Genomic DNA, 22,018 nt, shown 5'->3' on the forward strand with positions numbered 1-22,018 from the left:
AAATCTACACTGAGTATTTAGTAGTGATCAAAAGTTTAATATACGGAAGAGAAAATGTGTGAACAACAATATCTTTAGAACACAACGATGTAATCAGATTTCGGTAGACAAAGATGGATTTTATTGATGGATAAAACTTAATACAATAAGAAAAACAAGATCCAATACTATAAATGAGATCAGTAAAAGCAAAGATTTAAAGTGAAGTGAAATAAGATCGATGTGTGTTAAGTTCTCTCTAGGATTTTTTTTTATGTCCCTTCCTTTGTTCCTGACGATCAATTTTTATAATTGATCGATCTCGGATTTCCCTCAATATTTCCGCGATCTCCGGTTATTCAAATCGATTCGAACTTGCTAGCATGGGTTGGGCTTTTTCGCAAGTTGCATGGCCCAACTTATCCAGACCCAATAAAAGTCGGACCGAAATTGAGTCCAACAATCGATATTTTCTTACTAACAGAGTTTTATATACTTTACATATTTCTTAAGCAAATAACCACAAATCACATGCCTTATTTTTGTGGCAAAAATAAATAACTATGAATGCAAAGGCAGATCTAAAAATTATTATTGTGGCATACTATATTATAACAAAAATATTAAGGGAGATTTAACCTGCTGATCTTTTAGTATAAAACCATCACAAAACAAAACTATTTAAAATCCCACATCAGTGTGACGTGGCACAGCTTGAATAATAAGGGCAAAATATAATATAAGGAGATTTAACCTGCATGCTGATTTTTTTTATAAAACCATATAAACTAAAACTATTTGATATTTGCTTACCTGGCAATTTCCACACTCTCCCCCTCCCTTAGGTCCGCCTTTGCTATGATTTTTTTTTTGCTATTTTCATATATTTGGGTGTAAAAAAATTATCAAAATCAGTCTTTATTCTAGGAATAATTCGTCAACATGCGTTAATCATTTGCTTATAAACGAACACAAACTAGAGTAATCCACAAACCCATAAACATTTTTGGAGAAAAGTCTCTCATCAATGGCAAATATTACTGGTCAGACACAAATCGCCAACTTAGACATCGAAGATGGTAGATCCGGTGGTGGATCCCGCTCACAAGATTCTCCCCGCCCTCCTATATTCATATCCTTCGTTCAAAAGGTAATGATACGCTTTCTTTATTTTATCGAACATTGATATGCACGTTTCGTTTTGACTTTCGTTCAAATATTTGGCTTTTTACAACATTCAAAATTTGAAGTATAATAATCAAAACCCAATTAACATCTATACAGGATCAGTTCGGTAGACTTATTATTTCTAAAACGTAGTTTAAAAGAGTTTAATACTTTAGTTAACTATTCTATTTCTTAGCTATGGTGTTTTAGATATTGAAAACGAGCAGATCAATCAATACCATGGAACTCAAACTCGGTTTAGTTATCATATGTGATGATGATGAAATTGAGTTTTTTTTTTGTAAACTTAAGATTGAGTTTAATTGTTATATATATATACACATAACTAAAACGTATTCTTGTATACTCTAGTTGTTTGGCGAGTTCGTGGGGACATTCTCTCTGGTATTTGCTGGCTGCTCGGCAATCGTGGTAAATGATACGTACGGTAAACCGGTGACACTTCCTGGCATAGCTTTGACATGGGGTTTAACCGTAATGGTGATGACCTACTCAATAGGTCATATCTCCGGTGCACATTTCAACCCTGCTATTACCATTGCGCTTGCTTCTTCTAGAAAATTTCCATTAAAACAGGTGACGAAAGAAGAAAACCATACTATCAAATTCAGTTCTTATATTTTTATAAATGTTACTATTTTACCCATCTAAAATAATATCGGGTATTATATGACATGATGCTGCGGACGAAATGAGAAGATATTTACGTGAATCATACATTAATGCATGAGAACATCTTTTATTCATATGAAATAATTCAAAAAATATATATTTCCGATAATTTTTAAGCAAATCAAAACGTTCTCTCATATATTGTACCCATCAAAAAGAATAATATAGCATTTTATATGACATGATGCGGTTCATATAACGGAATGAATGTAGAAGTAAATAGTTTGTGTGTCATTATGTACGGCCAATAGGCTCCTTATATACAAGGTTGAGAGATCCTAATCTCATAAGGAGATAGAGTAAATACATCATTATCTAGACATTAATAGGATTTATCTAAATCTCCTAGTAGTTATCATATTACTCCCCCTCAAGTTGGAAGTGTGAGATGTCGAACACCTAACTTGGACAACAAATCTTCAAAGAGTGGGCGAGGTAGCGCTTTAGTAAGGATGTCTGCCAGTTGATTCTTCGAGGTAACATGTTCTGTAGTGATGAGCTTCTTTTTAACAGCATCGCGCACGTGATGACAGTCGCGCTCAATGTGTTTTGTACGTTCATGAAAGACAGGATTTGCAGCAATATAAATGGCTGACTTGCTATCACAAAATAGGCGCATAGGAGTAGGATTTGGCATACGAAATGATTCAAAGAGCTCCTTTAACCACTTCAATTCCTTGACAGTTTCAGACATAGCACGATATTCAGCTTCTGCGGATGATAAGGAGACATTATCCTGTTTCTTGGCCCGCCATATAACCGGAGAGTCGCCAAGGAAAATGATATAGGCACTGATAGAACGTCGTGTAGCAGGACAAGATGACCAATCCGAATCACAATAAGCACTAATCTGGAGGGAGTCGTTGGCTTTTAAGAAAATGCCTTGACCCGGACAGCCTTTCAGGTAACGAACAACTCGGAGAGCTGCCTCCCAATGAGGCAGGAGAGGTTTCTGCATAAATGTAGATAGAATGTGCACGATATAGCCAAGTTCTGGTCGAGTGTTGGTCAAATATATCAGTCGACCAACCAATCTCCGGTACTGCCTTGCATTAGCTAGTGGACCAGTGGCCTCTGCCAGTTTGTGATTGAGCTCCACTGGTACATAGCACGGTTTACATCCCAATAAACCAGTCTCAGCAATAATATCCAGGGCGTACTTTCGTTGAGACAAGTAAAGACCAGAAGCATTGCGAGCAACCTCAATTCCCAAAAAATATTTAAGTTTGCCAAGGTCTTTCATACGAAAGCACCGTTGCAGATAATCTTTGAATTCTTGTAGAGCAGTAGCATCATTGCAGGCTATCACAAAATCATCCACATATACCAGGATGTGAAGAATTACCGATCCTCGTATCTTTGAGAACAGAGAATGGTCAGCATAATCATGAGAGAAGCCAAATTTTTCCAAGGCATCCGATAGTTTAGCATACCAGCACCGTGGAGACTGTCGTAATCCATATAGAGACTTCTTTAGTCGGCAGACTTTAGTTGGATCTGAGCTAGTGAAACCTTGTGGGAGTTTCATATAAATTTCTTCCTCTAGATCCCCATGTAAGAACGCATTACTGACGTCCATCTGATGTACTAACCATCCATTCGCTGCTGCTAATTTAAGTATGATACGGACAGTTGAGAGTTTGGCAACAGGGGCGAATGTTTCAGTAAAATCCTCTCCTTCTGTTTGATGATTTCCAAGAACCACAAGTCGGGCTTTGGGTCGTTCCAGCGTTCCGTCAGCATGATATTTATTAGAATATATCCACATGTTTCCAAGAGCTTTCTTTCCAGGAGGAAGAGTAGCAACCTCCCAAGTATTAGTTTCTTCAAACGCAGTGACCTCCTTACCCATAGCATCGTTCCAAATTTTAAGTTTAACTGCCTCTTTAAAAGACTTTGGAACCTCGTCGTGAACAATAGATGCCATGTATGCTCGATGGGTATCTGAAAACAAATGGTCAGAAACATAGCTAGAGATAGGATACGGAGTGTTACCTGAGACCGTTCGTAGAGGACCATGATCAGGTGAGGAGAGATCGTGAGAAAGTTTATTATTTTCCTGTTGTACAGAGTGTGTAACATAGTCCTTGAGGAGAATAGAAGGAGTCTTGTGGCGCAAGCCACGGCCAAGTATCTCAGGTATGCCTGGTGAGGGAACATCGGCTTGTTCAGACGAGGTATATGGACGTGGAGAGGATGGTTCAGGTGTATTATTGTGTCTGGAAGGCTCAGTAGTCGTAGAAGGCAGGGTAGGAGTAGTAACAGGGATCGTAGAGGGCACAGGAGGAGAAGTGGGAGTAGCTTCGTTCGTAGTATTAGGAGGAGTAGTCATAGGTGCAGGCACAGCTGGAGGAGATGGCAAACTCCCCCTAGATTCATCAGCAGGTGAAAGCCAATCATCAATTGATGCATCATAGTAGTTGATAGGTGGTCGAACGTAATCATCAGAGTCGACTCCAGGAAATTTTGACTCGGAGAAAATCACGTCCCGACTAGTGAAAAAATCTTGTGTATCCAAGTCATATAGATTCCATGCTTTCTTGCCATATGGGTAACCAACAAAAATACATTTTCTGCTACGATTACCAAACTTGTCCTTATCTCTGGACCGTCGGTGTGCATAACACAAGCATCCAAAAACTCTAAGTCGATCAAAATCTGGTTTCTTGTTAAACAAGAGCTCGTATGGTGTTTTACCATGTAAGACCTGTGATGGCGTGTGATTGATCAAGTGAGCCGCCGTTAGTATGCTCTCGCCCCAGAAAGTAGAAGGTAGGCGTGCTTGGAAGAGACATGCTCGCGCTACATTGAGTATGTGGCGATGTTTCCGTTCGACGCGGCCGTTTTGCTGAGGCGTGTCGACACAGGAGGTTTGATGCTCAATGCCCTGTTTCTTGAAGTAAGATGCAAGACACATAAATTCAGACCCATTATCAGTCCGTATCTTCTGAACTGGTCGATTAAACTGGCGTTGACAAAGGGCAAAGAACTGCTGTAAAAGACCAGATACCTCTGACTTCTCAAGCATTAAATAAATCCATACGGCTCTAGAGTAGTCATCGACGATGGTTAAAAAATATCTTGCTCCACACGAAGATGAAATACGGTAAGGTCCCCAAACATCACAGTGTATCAAAGAGAATGGAGAAGAAGTTTTATTTGAACTATCAGGAAAAACACAACGGGTTTGTTTGGCCCTAAAACAAATCTCACAAGACGTAGCTTGTTCTGAATCAAAAACTAAGTTATCTAAAAACGGTAAGGAAGATAAAACTCGGAAAGATGGATGACCCAGCCGTCGATGCCAGAGTTCTGAGGTAGAAGAATTTTTCAACACAGTTCGGTGGACACTTGCAGCTGTGACTCCAGTAAAATAATAAACTCCCTCACGTTCTTCACCCGTTCCAATCAGGGTCTTCGTAAAACGGTCCTGCAATACACACAAAGTATCAGTAAATATAGCTATGCATCCTGTTTGTTTAAGTAAACACGACACTGAGATCAATGTGCAGTTGAAATCAGGAACAAATAACACATCAGTCAAGTAATAGTCACGACTGAGTTTAATAGTGCCCTTCTTCTGTGCTTTAGAATATCGTCCATCAGGAAATCGGATTGACGATGGTAGTATGTCAACAACATCGATTAGAAGAGACAGGTTTCCTGTCATATGATGCGAAGCACCTGTGTCAATGATCACATCACTAAATATAGGTTTACCAGCTAGTTTCTCAGTAGAGATGCTAGAAGTTTGCTGAGAAGATTGAAGGAGATGAATGATTTGTGAGATCTGGTCGTTGTTGAGATTGTTTAGTGGTGCAGACGTTGCATTGTTGGTCACAGCTCGGGTATGATTAGTACGACCACGACCACGACCTCTGTTTCCAGTATTAGAGAACCGGCCTCCACGTCCTCGTTGGCCAGAAACATTTGCTCCAGTAGTCTTTTGTAGTTCATACCACCACTCAGGATATCCGTGAAGAAGAAAACATTCAGTCTGGTCATGACCTGTTCGAGAACAATGAGTGCAGAGTCTGTTTGGATCACGGCTTCGGGGAGCTACTGCAGTTGATGATGAGTCCTGTTTCGGTGTCTCAGAATGGACAGAGAATCCAATAGCGTCATTCTTAACTTCTGTAGTACGAGCGGAGTTGTTGTGTTGCTCTTCCCGAATTATGCGTGAATAAACATTGTTCATATCAGGTAGAGGATCTTCATCAATAATCTGAGATCGTATAGTTCGAAAACGAGATTCATCGAGTCCAAAGAGGAATTTGTGAACCCGAATCTCTTCTCGTTCTTTTTCAATATCTGGTGCAGCTTCGCAGGTACACGCACGAGTTGTCGCAAGATTGTCAAGCTCTTCCCAAAGTTTGGTAAGCCGACCATAATAGTCTATAACAGATTGGCCATTCTGTTGACATGAACCAATTGCATCGCGTAACTGATGAATCCGAACTCCATTGCGGACAGAGAAGCGACGTTGTAGAGTCTCCCAGAGTTTATGAGCATCCGGAACAAAGGTTACTGTCGAGCGTATTTTAGGATCAATGGAAGTTCGTATCCAACCAACGAGCATAGAGTTCGTTGCAAGCCATCGAGAGAGGTCAGGTTCAGTCGTTGGTTTGAGTATTGAACCATTGAGAAATCCAAGCTTCCGTTTGGCTTGAATTGAGTTAGAAAGTTCAGTGGCCCATTCTGTATAGTTATCACCGCGAAGCAAGACGGAAGTGATGAGAGCTCCAGGGTTATCAGATGGATGAAGGTAGTACGGAGAGGAATTAGAGAGTTCTGTAGTAGTAATCGCCGGAGCTGGCGTAGAAGATAAAGTAGAAGTAGTATCCGCCATATTCCTTTAGAAACACGGCAAGAAAAAAACGTTTTTAGGTCAAAGAATCTTTCTGCTCTGATACCATATAACGGAATGAATGTAGAAGTAAATAGTTTGTGTGTCATTATGTACGGCCAATAGGCTCCTTATATACAAGGTTGAGAGATCCTAATCTCATAAGGAGATAGAGTAAATACATCATTATCTAGACATTAATAGGATTTATCTAAATCTCCTAGTAGTTATCATATTAGTTCATGAAATGACAAGATATGATTTACGTTAACATCATGCATATGCATGATAATATTTTTTGTCACCCTATGATCTCGAATTTTAAATGTCTTCCGAAATATTTTAATCATATCAAAACGTTTTCTCATATTTTACTTTGCATATACTTTTCCCTTCTTCAGAAAATGTCGTAATACGAACTAGATCCATAAACCGTAGGTATAATATTGAATTATGATCAATCTTTTTATATAGGTTCCAGGGTATATTGCCGCTCAAGTTCTCGGATCAACCTTAGCGATAGAATCTCTTCGGCTCTTGTTCAATCTGAACAACAATGGTTGTAGCCTCAAAGGCGCTATTTATGTGGGAACACACCCGTCAAGTTCTAACACAGCGTCGTTCGTAGTGGAATTCATCGCTACTTTCAACTTGTTGTTTGTTATTTCGGCTGTAGCTACTGATAAAAGAGCCAACAGATCATTTGCAGGTCTTGCAATTGGTGCAACTGTAGTACTCGACATCTTGTTCGGCGGGTACGTATATCGAAAACCATTATAATATATATTACAAAGTTATTATGAATGTTATAACAAAATGTGCAAGAAAATTATTTGTTAATCGATTAGGCCAATTTCGGGAGCATCAATGAATCCAGCAAGAAGCTTGGCCCCTGCATATATATGGGGATGTTATAAGGATTTATGGATATACATAGTTGCACCTGTTGTCGGAGCATTGACAGGTGCATGGACTTATAATATGTTACGGTCTACAAATAAATCATTTGGTGAGATAATACGTCCAAATTGCAATAAAGAAGCATCTCTAGAGGAATTTTGTGTTCTTCAAATGGTTGATCCGAATAACCGGAAAATTTTCATACTTTCATCTCCCATTGATATTAATGACACATGCAATATCACATGCAAGTTGGCGTGAAAGACAGATGTGTTGCAACAATAATTGAATAATATTTGATTGGTCATCGTGATTGTTGTCTTTTTGTTGTGTTTGGTGTCTATTTGAGGTTTTCATTTCGCGCGTTGATGTATTTGTGTGTATTGAACTAGTTGTTTATGTTATATATTTTCTAATGTGGATCTGGAGATTTGCTTCTTTTATTTTTGGTGAACTCCTACGGGAACTCTTAGAGCATCCACAACGCAGGGTTTATGCGAATCCTTAACTGCAGCATGTGAATAAAAAATTAATAAAAAAGTGTGATACTGAGAAGGAGCAGTCCGTAGAGAAGGGGTTAACGGATCGAATCCGTAGGGACGTGGCAGCTTCGTATTGGACCGGTCGAAGGGTAAACGTGCATTCAGAAACAAAAATGAAATCATTTGCGAAGAAGAGAAAGAAAAAAAAAAGACGACGGTTTATGCGATTCGATCACCTCGAGCCATCAAGGTAAATCGAAGTCTTTCTACAACGGATTTGTGATATTTATTGGGTTTCTTCTTCTTTATGTTCTTGTGTAGTGATTGGCTGTGGGATTTGAAACGATTTGTGAATTTTTTCGTTTGTAATTAGGGTTTCGGTTTCACTGGAATTGGAGATTTTTGGGTTCTTGTCGATCTATTTCGGTATATCTTCTTCTATTTTTTTGAAATCGAATTGGGTTCAATGGATACGGTCCTAAACGATTTGGGGGTAAACGATTTGGGGTAAAAGGGATTAGGGTTTCAATCGATATGGGTTTCAATCGATTAGGAGGCTTTGATTATCTTTTTCTCTTACATAATCTGCGATTAGGACCGCGTGATTATCTTCTTGTTTGTAAAAGTGGCTCTGTGAAATCCCAAATGGGGTCCTTAAGAATTTCTTTTTTTTTTCTTTTTGCTTTCTATAAAAAAAAAAAATCAATCGCAGACCGTCACGTATCGGTAGGACTCACAAACATTGCAAAAACTCCCCAAAAACTAATCCTTATTTAGTGATTTTGGAGACTGGTTTTAAAAATTTTTGTGGGATCCACGCGTCAATGAGACCCATATTTAATTCATATAGTACTTCTATTTTAATATAATACATAATATAATTAAAATATATATAAAATAGAATAGAATTTTATTTTATAATAAATTTTAGTTAACATTGAATTATAAAGTTATACTAGATTTCCACCCGCACAACCGTGCGGGTATATATTTTCACATTTATATATATTGATATTTGTTTTACATAATTATTATATATTTTAATGTTACTCACATATTTAAATGTTTGTATAATTATGCCAAATATAATAATTTTATAGTTTTCATCTGTAAATTAAAATCATCACATATATGTTGCATATTATATATTTGTCCTATTGAATTTGCGTTTGATTACTAAACTAAATTTTTTAATGCGTGAAATAACATATATGAAAACAATTTTGTATTTAATTTATCATAATCATGATCCGTAATTCAAATCGCTATATTTTTTTAGTAAGTTTTTAATGTTTATTAATTTATATAATAAATTACTGAATATTAAAAAGTTTGAGATAATTTAAATTTTTATACATGTATTATATAGTTTACTAATATTAACCCGTTCTACCAACATATTATATTTTTAGCATAAATATTTTATATTTATAAAAATAAAATATGTTAGCTTATCAATTTAAAATAATTTTATCATATTTTGTTCAATATAACGTTTTTATTTTAAAATGATAGATATTATTATAAAATTGATAAAATATGATATAATTTTATTCTTTTAGTAAAATTTCATTATTAATTACAAAATTAGTTGAAACTATTTATATTCAATTTATGACAATTAAGATCTTATTATAATCTTTTTCAAGAGATTTGTTAGAATTTTAAAAAAAAATTAAAAAAATTAAAAGATATAAAAGATATTATGATTAAAATAGTTAAAAATATTATATATATTAGCATTAGTGATATACATTTAATAGAAAATTTAAATGATGGTCCAAATAAAAATATCACTCATCAAAAAATCATGATTTTTATTTTATTAGAAAAAATATATGAAAAAATTAAAATAGAAATAAATATTTATTTCTAACAAAATTTTTAAAAATTATTAGTAAATGTATTTTGAAATTAATAAATTTCATTTTATTTAAATTTTCGTTTATAAACCAAAACTATATTAAATTTTAATTTCTAATTATATTTTATGATAATTTAAAGTAAAACTAACTAATTTTCGAAAGTAAATTTAAAAAGATTCTAAGAAGATTTTAAAAAGATTTTGTTAGAACATTTTAAATATATTCATTTGTATTTCAAATAAAAAGATAAAGATATTAAAAAATATAATAATGAATTTATGTAAAATATGATATTTTTTAGTAATGGTCCAAACTAAAAAAATCACACATGAAAAGAAGTCATGACTTCTGTTTTAATATATTAGATTAGTATTTACGAAATTAATTAAGTGTTATTTTATAAAAATATTTAGAAGGTTGGTAAGATTTTATTAGATTCTTTCTCAACAAAATTTGTTATATTTAAAAATAAATTTATATTTATGTTTGTTTTATTATTAATGTAAATAATGAAATATGTAAATTTTTTAGATGGTCCTAGTATGACTTGTTAACAGTAGATAAAAAAATAGAACTTTATTTTAATAGATTAGATATTTCATATAATTCATAAAGATGAATTGTTTTCCCCTTTACACAATTTAAAAGTATTCAATTCCGTTAGTATCTCTACCTTTTATGATTAATTCTTATTTTATTCACATTCTCACTCTTGTAAACCCATCCTTCATTTCTTTTAAACACCAATTTTAATAAAATTAGATAATTCCAAACTAGGTAGATGGCGAAGAAGTGTGCATACAGAGTGCTTATTTTGCAACATATTCTGCCATAATATTGAGGCATCTCGGGATAAACAAAAACTGGAAATATATTAAAAAAAAAGGAGAATGATAGATACTCTATATTTTGGATGAGCCCGTAGAGGTCCATTGGAGGAAGCTTTGAGTTGATTGATTCAATGAACACTGGATAATCTGATTTGAAACAGATTTTTAGACATAGAAGCTCTGCTGTGATTTTATTCGTGGAGCGTTTCGTCCAACTCACAGTCCATATAGATGTCCACTAAGTTATGTTACTACATAAGTCCGAGAGAACCTCTCAACAAAGGATAAAGATATAAAAGAAAAAAGAGTCACCTTGACAAATCCATATAGAAGTTACTACCTTACCATGCTCTGAATCCTTGACGAGGAGGGAGTAAGAAGTGGAGGAGATACACTGCATGACCCATTCAATAAAAAAAATCACATAATCCAGAGCTTTTTGTGACGAGTTGAATGAAACTCAAATTTAATATTTTATATTTTTTTTATCATATCTGTTTTTACGGCTATATAACAATTTATTTGAGCTTGTGAGCACTTTAGATAGTGAAGTAGCTCATGTATGATGAGCACATTATCCAAAATCACCTAATTTGGTACAAAAGTTGATTGCGTCTCAAAATGATATCATGAAGGGCCGGTTTCAACCAGAGCTACAAGAATTTGGCTATGTTCTTGTAATAAACACTACATAGTGAAATCAGTCGATACTCTGAGACCATTTTAAAATTGGTGATATTCACAATAATTCTGATATGAGTGACATTGGGTGAGCCCGCTGTTAATCTTGTCGTGGAAAATTTTTGTATTTCAGAGCAAATTGCTGACCCGATAACATCTCCATTTGATTTGAAGAAACATGCTGAAAGTCCATCTGGACCTTGAGTCTTGTCGGGATGAATGGTAAACATAGTTGTTCTAATCTTAACTGCATAAGGGATGGCTGAAGTAGTTGTATTTATTGTTGGGGATATGAACAATGATATTGCACTCTTGTCGCTCGTGCCTCCATAATCGAATGAGGGTTAGAGGAAGAAGATCCACGAGGCATTCTGATCTTCTTTGAAAAACACGTTTCCAAGATCATCTTCAATGACTAACATCATGTCATGAACCTTTTTCCTTTAGCCACCTCATGGAAAAATCTTATTTTTTATCACTTGAGGAGATCTGCCATATGAATCTGCTTTTTTGACGCCAAAATTCTTCTTCCGCCTTATACGCGATGAGGAGGCGGAAGAAGATCTATAACCCGCGTTATAAAAAAATTAAAAAAAATTGGCCGCTTTAGTGGTACTTCAAACCCTGGTTGGGCCAATAAGATCTGTAACATTCTAAACTTACCACTAGCCTAAGGAAAGTTTTTATAAAATTGTGGCTGAAATTATTGTTATAATTAAATGGCCGGAAGCCACTGTTTCTTTGGCTTGGCCCAAGGGCCGGCTCTGCAGGTACTTCAGGTGTTTCTTCCATTCATGTTGAGTAACCAACACTTTTTGGCAGTGTTATTAGGCGCATGCATCACCAAGTTGGGTTGAGTATACTAGGGTGCTAAATTTCTTTGGTGTAAGCCCTTTTTGTGCATTCAGAATAAAATAAAATAAAATAAGGTTGATTTAGAATGTTCATAGTGTTTGTTTCATGTAACTGTATTTTTTATTGGTATCTTAATGCTTGAAAGAGCGTGGAGAAAGAATTTTAACATTTGGGATATCGAAAGAACCAAATCTACCAATAATCTTTACAAGAGCAAGTTCCACCTTTAAATAGGTGAAACCTGTTCCTATCTCTTACAACAATCTCTCTTTCGTAGATCATGGAGATTTTCTTTGTATAAGTGTGACAGTCACTACACATCCTCAGGTTTCTAGCTATTCTAATGATAGACCCTGGAGGTGTATACAGTAGTGCAAAGGCAAGAGCCACCTTTAGGCTATGTCCTTTTAATCTCTCTCTTTTCTCTTCTTCATCTACACTTAGCAAAACCTGGGTCACATCTGGTGTATATCCTTCGAATTTTAGCTGCCATTCCATCTGGTGTAGCATCTTGTAGATCTTTTTGCATTGTGGGTGAAACCGATCTTGTGAAACAAACCTGTGGGTTTTACCTTTTACCTCGACTATACTAAAACCCGGTGTTTGCTTCAAACCCTTGTTAGCCATCTCTGTTCGAACCCTGGCTACATCTTCCCACATTTGAGCTTGTGCATACATGTTAGAGATCACCAAATAGTCACCTGGGTTGTGTGAGCTTAGCTTAACCAGCTCTCGAGCTGCTACCTTCCCTAGCTCAACGTTCTCATGAACTCTGCATGAGCTTAAGAAGCTTCTCCACACAACATCGTTGTGCTCAACAGCCATGTTTTGGATAGTCTCCAAGGCTTCCTCCAGCAAACCAGCTCTTCCTAGAAGATCCACAAGGCAGCCATAATGCTCAGCAGTTGGCTCCACTTTACCTTCCTTCAACATATCCTCAAACACTCGACGGCCTTCTTTGACAAGACCAGAGTGGCTGCAAGCATTGAGAACACTGACATACACTACATGATCAGACTCTATACCTTGTTCGATCATCTCTGAGAACATCCTCAAAGCTGCTTCTCCTTCTCCGTGCAAGGCGAGTCCTGAGATCATTGCGCTGTAAGTCAAACTGTTCCTACTCTCCATCTTCTTAAATATACGCAACGCCTTGTCTAAGCACCCGCATTTAGCATACATATCTACTAGCGAAGTCTTGACTGCTATGTTGAGTTGGCTGATGTTTCTCAACAGGTAGGCATGAATGCTCATTCCTAGATCAAGTGCACCGGTGTTAGCACAAGCCGAGAGAGCACTAACCATTCCACTTTCCTCCGCCTTCAAACCCGTTTCTCTACACATTTCACGGAACAGCATCAAGCAATCACTCCACATTCCAACTCCTGCACGAGCTGACACCATCGAGCTCCACGACGCAGCTGTTTTGGACTCCATTCTCTCGAAAACCGCTGAAGAAAGTGTCATCTCTCCACATCTTCCATACATATTGATCAAACTGTTCTGAACAAACACATCAGCTTCAAACCCGAGCTTAAACACGTGCCCATGAATCTGCTTCCCTTCACGAACCGACTTCAAACGAGTGCAAGCCTTGAGAACAAACGGGTACGTGAAGTTATCCGGCTCAACCCCTTCCTCTACCATCTCACTGTAAACACACAACGCATCCTCGAAACTTGTCTCGTTGACATACCCTCTGATCATTGTATTGTAATCAAAGGTACACGGATCATCGATTCCTCTGAAAATGGACGCTGCGTAGTTCATACTGTTCTCCCATCCCGAGTGAGCGCACGTTGCGAGAACGCTGCTCGCTGAGAAGGGAGAAGAGGAGAATAAACTGAGCTTGATGAACTTGGCGTGGACTTGCTTGAACTCTTCTATGTTGTTGCATCTCTTCAAGAGGTATAAACACTCTTGCTCTTTTGCTCTAAAGCTGTTGACCTCTGGGTTGTGATTTACATCGTCTCTAGAAGCCAATAGAGACTGTATAAGTGGTGACGACGTTATCATCTTCTCCTTGAGACCATTAAGGAAACTGGAGATTGGGTGCCCAACAACCCTTCCCTGATCATTAGGGACTGGTTTCGAATCTCATCCCCTGGAGATTTTCCTGGAAAATATGAGCCACAAGTTTGAATTTTTTTTTGTTTATGATAAGTTGCGATGAGTGAGAGAGAGATTGTGCTTTGGATTTTCTCTCCATCTCTATGTCTCAGTTGTTGGGACCCACCTTCGCTTAACATATTCAGACATGATTTCACTATGGTTCAGTTCGGTTTGGTTCTTAATCAAACGAACCGAAACTTGAAATTGGGCCTTTTTCGTTTTCAATCGGAAACCAAAACAGGTTTTCATATAAATGAGTCCTCATCTCAGGATTTGTAGCATCAGCAAGTAAGCTGAAAGAACGTCATTGTGGAAAAGATAGTACTTGTCAGAGATGTGGAGCGGAACAAGAAACAGTAAATCATATACTTTTTGAGTGTCCACCGGCAATTTAATGTTGGGCTCTATCTAATATCCCTTCATCTCCGGGGTTATTCTCGTGTTCTTCACTTTATGTTAATGTTGATACTTTGCTAAGGTACTGTAAAGAGCCTAATCATATCGGAGACATCTCTTCGATATTTCCATGGATCATGTGGTATCAATGGAAGGCTCGAAACAATAAGTGCTTTAGTAACTTAGACACTACAGCTTTGGATATTTTGCAACTGGCAAGGCAGGAGGCGGAAGCTTGGAAGATGGCGCAGATCATTGAGACGACCTTCACGATAGAAGAAGAAAATAACCAGAGGAAAGATCCTACCCCAGCACCTAACTTAACGCATCAGTGGAGATGTCAGGTTGACGCGTCATGGGTGGAGGCAAGCGATGGAATAGGAATGGGCTTTGTCTTGTTTGAACAGGAAGTGGAGGTGTTAAGAGGATGGTGCAAAGGACCACAAACAGAGACACCACTACACGCAGAGGCCGAGAGCTTATATTGGGCGATGAAAGAAGTCAACAAACGAGGATGCCTGCGCATAAACTTTGAATCTGATTGTCAACAGCTCGTGCACATAATACAACGGAAGAAACACTGGCCTGCTCTAGAACCGGTTCTGGACGAAATTAAAGCTATGAATGCTCTCTTTAAAGACTTATCTCTTATGTTTATCTCTCGCTCAGCAAATTTCCGTGCGGATACTCTTGCCAAGGAGGCCCGAGCACGCGAGCAATGCTTCAGCTTTTATGAAGTAAAGGATCCGATTAGGCTAGCTATATAGGCTAGCTTGTATGAACCCCTTTAAGTTTGGAATGAATGTTTTGGAAGACAAAAAAAAATAATATAAATGAGTCCTCTTGGGCTCTCACAAAATGGTTGAAAAGTGAAATAGTTCATAAACCTTATTTAACAAAATCAGATTACATTTGGGTTAGGTTATCTAAAACAAAAAGAATCTTGTGAAAGCGTTTAACAAATAGAACTAGGAATTCAATTCTTCGTTCGGTTCTTCGAGTTCTTTTAGTTTTTCAGTTCTTCGGTTCTAGACGTTAGAAAGTTTGGTTTTCGGTTATTTCGGTTCTCAGTTCAATTCGGATAACGAAATTGGAAACCAACTTATATCTGGGGTAATTTTGGATCCCATTCGATTCTGGTTTTTCGGTTAATTCTAGTTAAAATGTAAAAGAAAATATGTTTTGGATTAAATATCAGATTTTTCAAATTTTTAAATAAAAATTTAGATAATTCAGATAATTTAAAATATTTTGGATGAAAATTATCCTAATAATTCAATTTCTTGAGTATTTTGACATATAAATAATATTTTTTAAAATTATTTGATGAATATAGTTAATATTTATAAATATATAAACTATATTATAGAATTTTGGGTATTTATTTGGTTTTTGGTTCGGGTCGGTTTGGTTCCTTTTTTTGTTTCGAGATATAGAATCTACTAGCTTCCGAACCGAACCAGGTTTTTTGATTCGATTCGTTTTTTTACTGTTTTCGAAAATGTTCTCAAACCTAAATAGAACAGTCAATTCATCTATCACTACTATGATATGATGTATTACAAAGTTTCCATTTTTGTTAGTTAAAGTAACAGGAGGGGTCGGCCATCCATTTTCAATGAATACAAATTTGACTATGATTGTAATTAGCGCACAAAATGTTGCTTACTGTCAACATTTAATTGCCACCGAAAACGAATTAATTCTTATCCCTATCAGAAAAAAAGATCAGAAACTACAACCATTTTCTATACAATCCTCATAATGGCTCAGACTAGGCCTAGCTCAGACGATCCACTAACTTAGATATGTGAATGAAGAAGATTCTACAGAGGAGAACATATAATACGGCCAACGACGTCAGAACACAATAATGTCATTCCTCACATGCTGCTCATTTGATTCGAATTTTAAAATTATTGACATCATTTATGCGCATATTGCATATAAAGTTCTTGTATTTGAATTAGGGCTGGGCAAATAAACCGAACCCGAAAATCCGAACCGAACCCGATCCGATAAAAATGAATCCGAACCGATCTGAATCCGAAATAAATACCGAATAGATCCTGTTTTTTGGTATATTGGGTTATGGGTATTATCCGAACCGAACCCGACCTAAATGGATATCCGATAGAACCCGAAACATTTATAATTACAAAAAGAACTTCTACCAAATATGATCTTAATTCTTAATATGTATCCAAAATATTTTAAGATATTATTGAACTTCTAAAATAATTATCTATTACATGAAGGTTTATGCTGAAATGTGGCGGTTGAAGCCTAATTTTTATTTTATTTTGGTTTTGTTTTCATTGAATAATGTTTCTCATTTCATGAGAACTTAGTTTTTGTTTTATGATTTCATTTATCTGGTTTTCTTTCTATCACTAACTATGTTTATGTTTCGCTTGATTTTGAATGATCACGTTTGATGTTTATTCTTATTTTTAAATCGATTTTACTTATGTTTTGGCTATTAAAATATGTACAAATCATGTATTTTATATCCGAAGAACCGATTTCATTTATGTTTTAGTTACAAAATAGGTACAAATCATGTATTTTTAAACCGAAGAACCGATTGGGACCCGAACCCGAAAGTACAATGGGTTATACCGGTTCTTTGAAGATTTACTAACCCCAACCCGAACCCGATATAACCCGAACCGGTCTCGAACCGAATTTTTATATAACCCGAATGGGGTTGATTTTGATAAATCCGAAAAACTGAAACCCGAATGGATAAAACCAAAATCCGACTGGGACCTCGAATTCCCATGCCTAATTTGAATGCTGACGGTTTTCAGACAATTTAGTCCGCAAGTAGAAATAATTTAAATATTACTTCAATCATTTAACAAAAATAAACGTTGACGGAAAAAAAGAAAGATCAACAAATTAAGAACATTTTAAGTGTGATGGTGTGTGCAGAGTAAATAAAATAAGAGAGAGTACTTATTACATTGCACATTAATGGACGTTGTGGTTGTTGTGTGTTTTACTGAAACGCGACACGCACGCGCGTACAGGCGCCTGGGATTAGCGTGTTGTGTTATCTTCGGAACCAAATTATTAGATTGGTCTGAAAAAGTGTGAATCACTCGCAAGAAAGAGGGGGCGTGTAGACCCACGCGCTCGTACACAAAAGCCGTCTCCATCGACACGAACTAATGTAAGACACTCGTGGGTCCTTGTCTTTTTTCAATTCATCTCTCTATGGATTTCACCGTCTCTCTGCCGTTTCCTTCTCCAGATTCTATCGGCTTTTCGTGATTTCCCCTCAGGAAAAAAAACAAAACAAAAATCAGAGGAATCAAAACAGATTTGTCACTTGCTATTCTTCTCAGTTCGTCTTCTCAGATTCAGCTTCGACTTTTTGTTCTTCTGCATATATCTCTCTCTTTGGTCTTTTGCTTTAGACTTTTTCCTGTGCAGGTTTCTTCTTCTTCTCTCTCTGTGGGCTGCTGAATTATTATCAAGTGGGTTTGGTATAGATGTTGAATTATTTTCACAGACAATTGATTTGACCTTGAATTTGTCAAATATGCCATTATAATTAATTAATAAATAAAGCATTTTCCTTTCTAGATTTTCAATTTTATTTGCCGGCTATTTGACTTTGATTATATAGATAGATATGTTGATGTTGAAGCCAATTTGTTATTCCTAATCTTTTTAACTCTTTCTCGTTTCTATCTGTCTTTGTGTCTGAAGACAAAACCCACATGGTGATCTGATTTGGGGTTTAAAGGGATTCAGCTTTGCAAATTTCAATGATGGAGAAAGATGGGGGAGAAAGCTGGAAAGATATGGTGAGAAAGATGCTTCCTCCTGGAGCTCCTTTCCCTGAAAACTCATCTGAATTCGATTTCTCCATAGCCATGGAGTACACTGGTCCCACTCCTCTACACTCAATCCCCAGAGTTTCACCTCTTGATGTTAATCCTCATCCCATCCCCTTGCCTGTCTCTCGTATAGCCGGAGGAGTCACAACCTCTCCAGGTCAGAGCCCTAGAGGTTCACCAGCTAGCTCTGAGTCCGTGGTCTCTGTGCTGCACAACAACCCTGAATCATCCTCTGGCTCAGCCTCTGTTTCACCAGTCTCTGCTCGCAGACCAAATGGGAATCACGTTCGGAGACCCGTTGTGAAGTTCAAACCTGTTGAGAGTAAAGAGGAGAACAATGTGGAGAGGGACACGGATAGGGAGAGGAAAGTTCAAGAGTGTACGAAGAAACGGAAGAAGAAGAAGAAGAAGAAGAGAGAGTGTTATAGATGCGGGAAAGCTAAATGGGAAAAGAAAGAGACTTGTATTGTCTGTGATGAGAAGTACTGTGGTAACTGTGTGCTTAGAGCGATGGGTTCGATGCCTGAAGGAAGGAAGTGTGTGAGCTGCATAGGCCAAGCTATTGACGAATCTAAACGGTCTAAGCTAGGGAAACACTCGAGGGTGTTGTCGAGGTTGCTTAGTCCTTTGGAAGTTAAACAGATCATGAAGGCGGAGAAGGAGTGTGCAGCTAATCAGCTGAGACCTGAGCAGCTGATCGTCAACGGTTGTGCGTTAAAGCCTGAGGAAATGGCTGAGTTGCTTAACTGTCCTTTACCGCCTGAGAAGTTGAAACCGGGTGGCTATTGGTACGACAAAGAGTCTGGTCTGTGGGGTAAGGAAGGAGAGAAACCAGACAGAGTCATAAGCTCTAACTTGAATTTCACCGGGAAGCTATGTCCGCATGCTAGTAATGGGAACACGGAAGTTTATATGAACGGTCGAGAGATCACAAAGCTTGAGCTAAGGATCTTGAAGGTAACTTGGTCTTGTGTTTAATTGCCACTTGTCTGAAAACAATCGTGTATAAACCTTGTGTTGTGTGTGTTGTTGTTGTGTATTATCTCAGATAGCAAATGTACAGTGTCCACGTGATACTCATTTTTGGGTATACGATGATGGGCGTTACGAGGAAGAAGGGCAGAATAACATCCGAGGAAACATTTGGGAGAAGGTAGTGTAATAACTTTTTTTATCAGATTCTTGGTTTTGTAAGAAGCATCATGAGTTTGTTGGGTCTTGGGGTTAAACAGGCATCTACAAGGTTCATGTGTGCGCTGGTTTCTTTACCTTTTCCACACGGACAACCTCGAGGAATGGTACAACCACCGAGCACTCATGTAACTGTTCCGAATTATATAGAGCATAAGAAGATTCAGAAGCTTCTACTTCTTGGTATTGAAGGGTCTGGAACTAGCACTATCTTTAAACAGGTAATTAATGTTTTTAGATAAAGAGAGAATCTGTAGATTCGATGGTTTACTTATTTGTTTGATTTGAAACAGGCCAAGTTTCTGTATGGAAACAAGTTCTCGGTGGAGGAGCTTCAGGAGATAAAGCTGATGGTACAAAGCAATATGTATAGATATCTCAGTATCTTACTCGATGGAAGAGAACGGTTTGAAGAGGAAGCTTTGTCGCATATGAGAGGTTTAAACGCCGTTGAAGGAGACTCGGGAGGTACTATTCCCTCTGTTCCAAAATAAATAATGTTTTGGTTGAGGCACAAGAATTAAAACATACATTTATTTTTTTTCTAAAAAGTAGCATTAAAAATATAAACTAAAACTAATTTAGCCAAGAATCAAAAGATTATAAAACACCATTTGTCACACAGTTTTCAATAAAAGTAAAACTAATATCAAAACATCATATACTTTGAAATATTAAAAAACTCTTTTATGGAACAGATGGAATATAAAACATTTGGTTCTTGTTTTGTTAGTTTCTTGATTTTCTTGAAATGATCTTGCAGGCGAGGAAGCAAACGAGGATGGAACTGTCAATACTCCGCAGTGTGTGTATACATTGAACCCGAGGTTGAAGCATTTTTCGGATTGGCTTCTAGATATCATAGCAACTGGTGATCTCGACGCGTTTTTCCCAGCTGCAACACGTGAGTACGCTCCCTTGGTTGAGGAAGTGTGGAAAGATCCAGCGATACAAGCCACGTATAAACGAAAAGACGAGCTTCATTTCCTTCCTGATGTTTCAGAGTACTTCTTGAGCCGGGTACAGACAGAACTCGTGTTCATGGTTCTGTTGTTATTAGTTTCATAAATGTTTTAACTTAGGCTTTTCATTTTGCAGGCTATGGAAGTGTCGAGCAACGAGTATGAGCCTTCGGAGCGAGATATCGTATACGCGGAAGGCGTCACACAAGGAAACGGATTAGCTTTCATGGAGTTTTCTCTTACCGAACAAAGTCCATTGTCTGATACTTACCCTGAAAACCCTGACGTCTTGTCACCTCCTCAGCCAAAGTACCAGCTCATCCGAGTAAACGCAAAGGGGATGAACGATAGCTGCAAATGGGTAGAGATGTTTGAAGACGTACGAGCAGTCATCTTCTGCATCAGCTTAAGCGACTACGACCAGATCAGTATCACACCAGAAGGAAGCGGAACGGTCACTTTCCAGAACAAGATGATCCAGAGCAAGGAGCTTTTCGAGTCGATGGTTAAGCATCCTAGTTTCAAAGACACTCCTTTCATTTTGATACTAAACAAGTACGACCTCTTCGAGGAGAAGCTTAACCGTTCGCCGTTAACATCTTGCGAATGGTTCAGCGAGTTCTGTCCCGTGAGGACGAACAACAACGTGCAGTCACTTGGTTACCAAGCTTACTTCTACGTTGCCATGAAGTTCAAGCTGCTTTACGCGTCTCTCACGGGCCAGAAACTGTTTGTGTGGCAAGGTAAGGCTAGGGATAGAGCCAATGTGGATGAAGGGTTTAAGTATGTGAGAGAGGTTTTGAAATGGGAGGAAGAGAAGGAAGAAAGTTACTTAAATGGTGGAGAAGATTCTTATTACAGTACTGATATGAGTTCTTCGCCATATCTTAGACCTGAGGAGTGAAGAGATTGTCTCTTTGGAGGGAAACTCTTGATTCATCATTTGTTGTAATTTTTATGTTAGATTTGGTTTTTCGCCCTAGGATTTTTTCTCCTTTTATTTGAGTGGAATAAGGTTTTGATGATATCAAATGTGTAAGTGTTAAACCATAATTCATATTTTTAGATTAAATTGATCGAGTATGGTTGTGGGCTATGTCATCAAAACTTTGATTACCTTTTGAAGGGAGAAAAAAAAAAGAAGAGATTTGTTGATCAGTTTTTCTTGTTGAAATTTGATATTTATTAATCAACAAAAGCACATTTAT

The 22,018-nt window shown here is 37.3% G+C and overlaps 4 protein-coding genes across 6 annotated transcripts; 3 read left to right on the forward strand and 1 right to left on the reverse strand.

Annotated features, from left to right (window-relative positions):
- Positions 1–1,006: 1,006 nt before the first annotated feature.
- Positions 1,007–7,990, forward strand: LOC106455052 (aquaporin NIP3-1-like). Its single transcript, XM_013897103.2, has 4 exons — positions 1,007–1,129; positions 1,519–1,743; positions 7,160–7,440; positions 7,534–7,990. The coding sequence occupies exons 1-4, from the start codon at positions 1,007–1,009 to the stop codon at positions 7,844–7,846; spliced, it is 942 nt and encodes a 313-aa protein (XP_013752557.2). The 3' UTR covers positions 7,847–7,990.
- Positions 7,991–12,475: 4,485 nt separating this feature from the next.
- LOC125594264 (pentatricopeptide repeat-containing protein At1g31920) lies at positions 12,476–14,479 on the reverse strand. Its single transcript, XM_048770528.1, has one exon. It carries the CDS (start codon positions 14,312–14,314, stop codon positions 12,491–12,493), a length of 1,824 nt encoding a protein of 607 aa, XP_048626485.1. The 5' UTR covers positions 14,315–14,479; the 3' UTR covers positions 12,476–12,490.
- A 569-nt stretch (positions 14,480–15,048) lies between these two features.
- Positions 15,049–15,573, forward strand: LOC106453823. Its single transcript, XM_013896027.2, has one exon. It carries the CDS (start codon positions 15,049–15,051, stop codon positions 15,571–15,573), a length of 525 nt encoding a protein of 174 aa, XP_013751481.2.
- A 2,408-nt stretch (positions 15,574–17,981) lies between these two features.
- Positions 17,982–21,893, forward strand: LOC125594263 (extra-large guanine nucleotide-binding protein 3-like). Of its 3 annotated transcripts, none has more exons than XM_048770527.1 (7): positions 17,982–18,300; positions 18,527–19,614; positions 19,706–19,810; positions 19,890–20,069; positions 20,142–20,316; positions 20,612–20,868; positions 20,947–21,893. In XM_048770527.1, the coding sequence occupies exons 2-7, from the start codon at positions 18,586–18,588 to the stop codon at positions 21,712–21,714; spliced, it is 2,514 nt and encodes an 837-aa protein (XP_048626484.1). In that variant the 5' UTR covers positions 17,982–18,300; positions 18,527–18,585; the 3' UTR covers positions 21,715–21,893. The 3 variants fall into 3 exon arrangements, with proteins under 3 accessions (XP_048626484.1, XP_048626483.1, XP_048626482.1); XM_048770526.1 differs by having other exon boundaries at positions 17,983–18,291; XM_048770525.1 differs by having other exon boundaries at positions 17,984–18,247.
- The last annotated feature ends 125 nt before the right edge of the window (positions 21,894–22,018 follow it).

The sequence above is a fragment of the Brassica napus genome (genome assembly GCF_020379485.1).
Source record: "Brassica napus cultivar Da-Ae chromosome A5 unlocalized genomic scaffold, Da-Ae chrA05_Random_3, whole genome shotgun sequence".
Taxonomy (NCBI): domain Eukaryota; kingdom Viridiplantae; phylum Streptophyta; class Magnoliopsida; order Brassicales; family Brassicaceae; genus Brassica; species Brassica napus.

What these genes read in the sequence shown, in the direction of transcription:
- LOC106455052 (XM_013897103.2), top strand. Translation starts at nt 1,007, where the DNA reads ATGGCAAATATTACTGGTCAGACACAAATCGCCAACTTAGACATCGAA. An exon ending in TCATATCCTTCGTTCAAAAG is followed by an intron (nt 1,130 to 1,518) that starts GTAATGATACGC and finishes TGTATACTCTAG; the next exon opens with TTGTTTGGCGAGTTCGTGGG. An exon ending in GAAAATTTCCATTAAAACAG is followed by an intron (nt 1,744 to 7,159) that starts GTGACGAAAGAA and finishes CTTTTTATATAG; the next exon opens with GTTCCAGGGTATATTGCCGC.
- LOC125594264 (XM_048770528.1), bottom strand. Translation starts at nt 14,314, where the DNA reads ATGATAACGTCGTCACCACTTATACAGTCTCTATTGGCTTCTAGAGAC.
- LOC106453823 (XM_013896027.2), top strand. Translation starts at nt 15,049, where the DNA reads ATGGCGCAGATCATTGAGACGACCTTCACGATAGAAGAAGAAAATAAC.
- LOC125594263 (XM_048770527.1), top strand. Translation starts at nt 18,586, where the DNA reads ATGATGGAGAAAGATGGGGGAGAAAGCTGGAAAGATATGGTGAGAAAG. An exon ending in TTGAGCTAAGGATCTTGAAG is followed by an intron (nt 19,615 to 19,705) that starts GTAACTTGGTCT and finishes GTATTATCTCAG; the next exon opens with ATAGCAAATGTACAGTGTCC. An exon ending in CGTTGAAGGAGACTCGGGAG is followed by an intron (nt 20,317 to 20,611) that starts GTACTATTCCCT and finishes ATGATCTTGCAG; the next exon opens with GCGAGGAAGCAAACGAGGAT.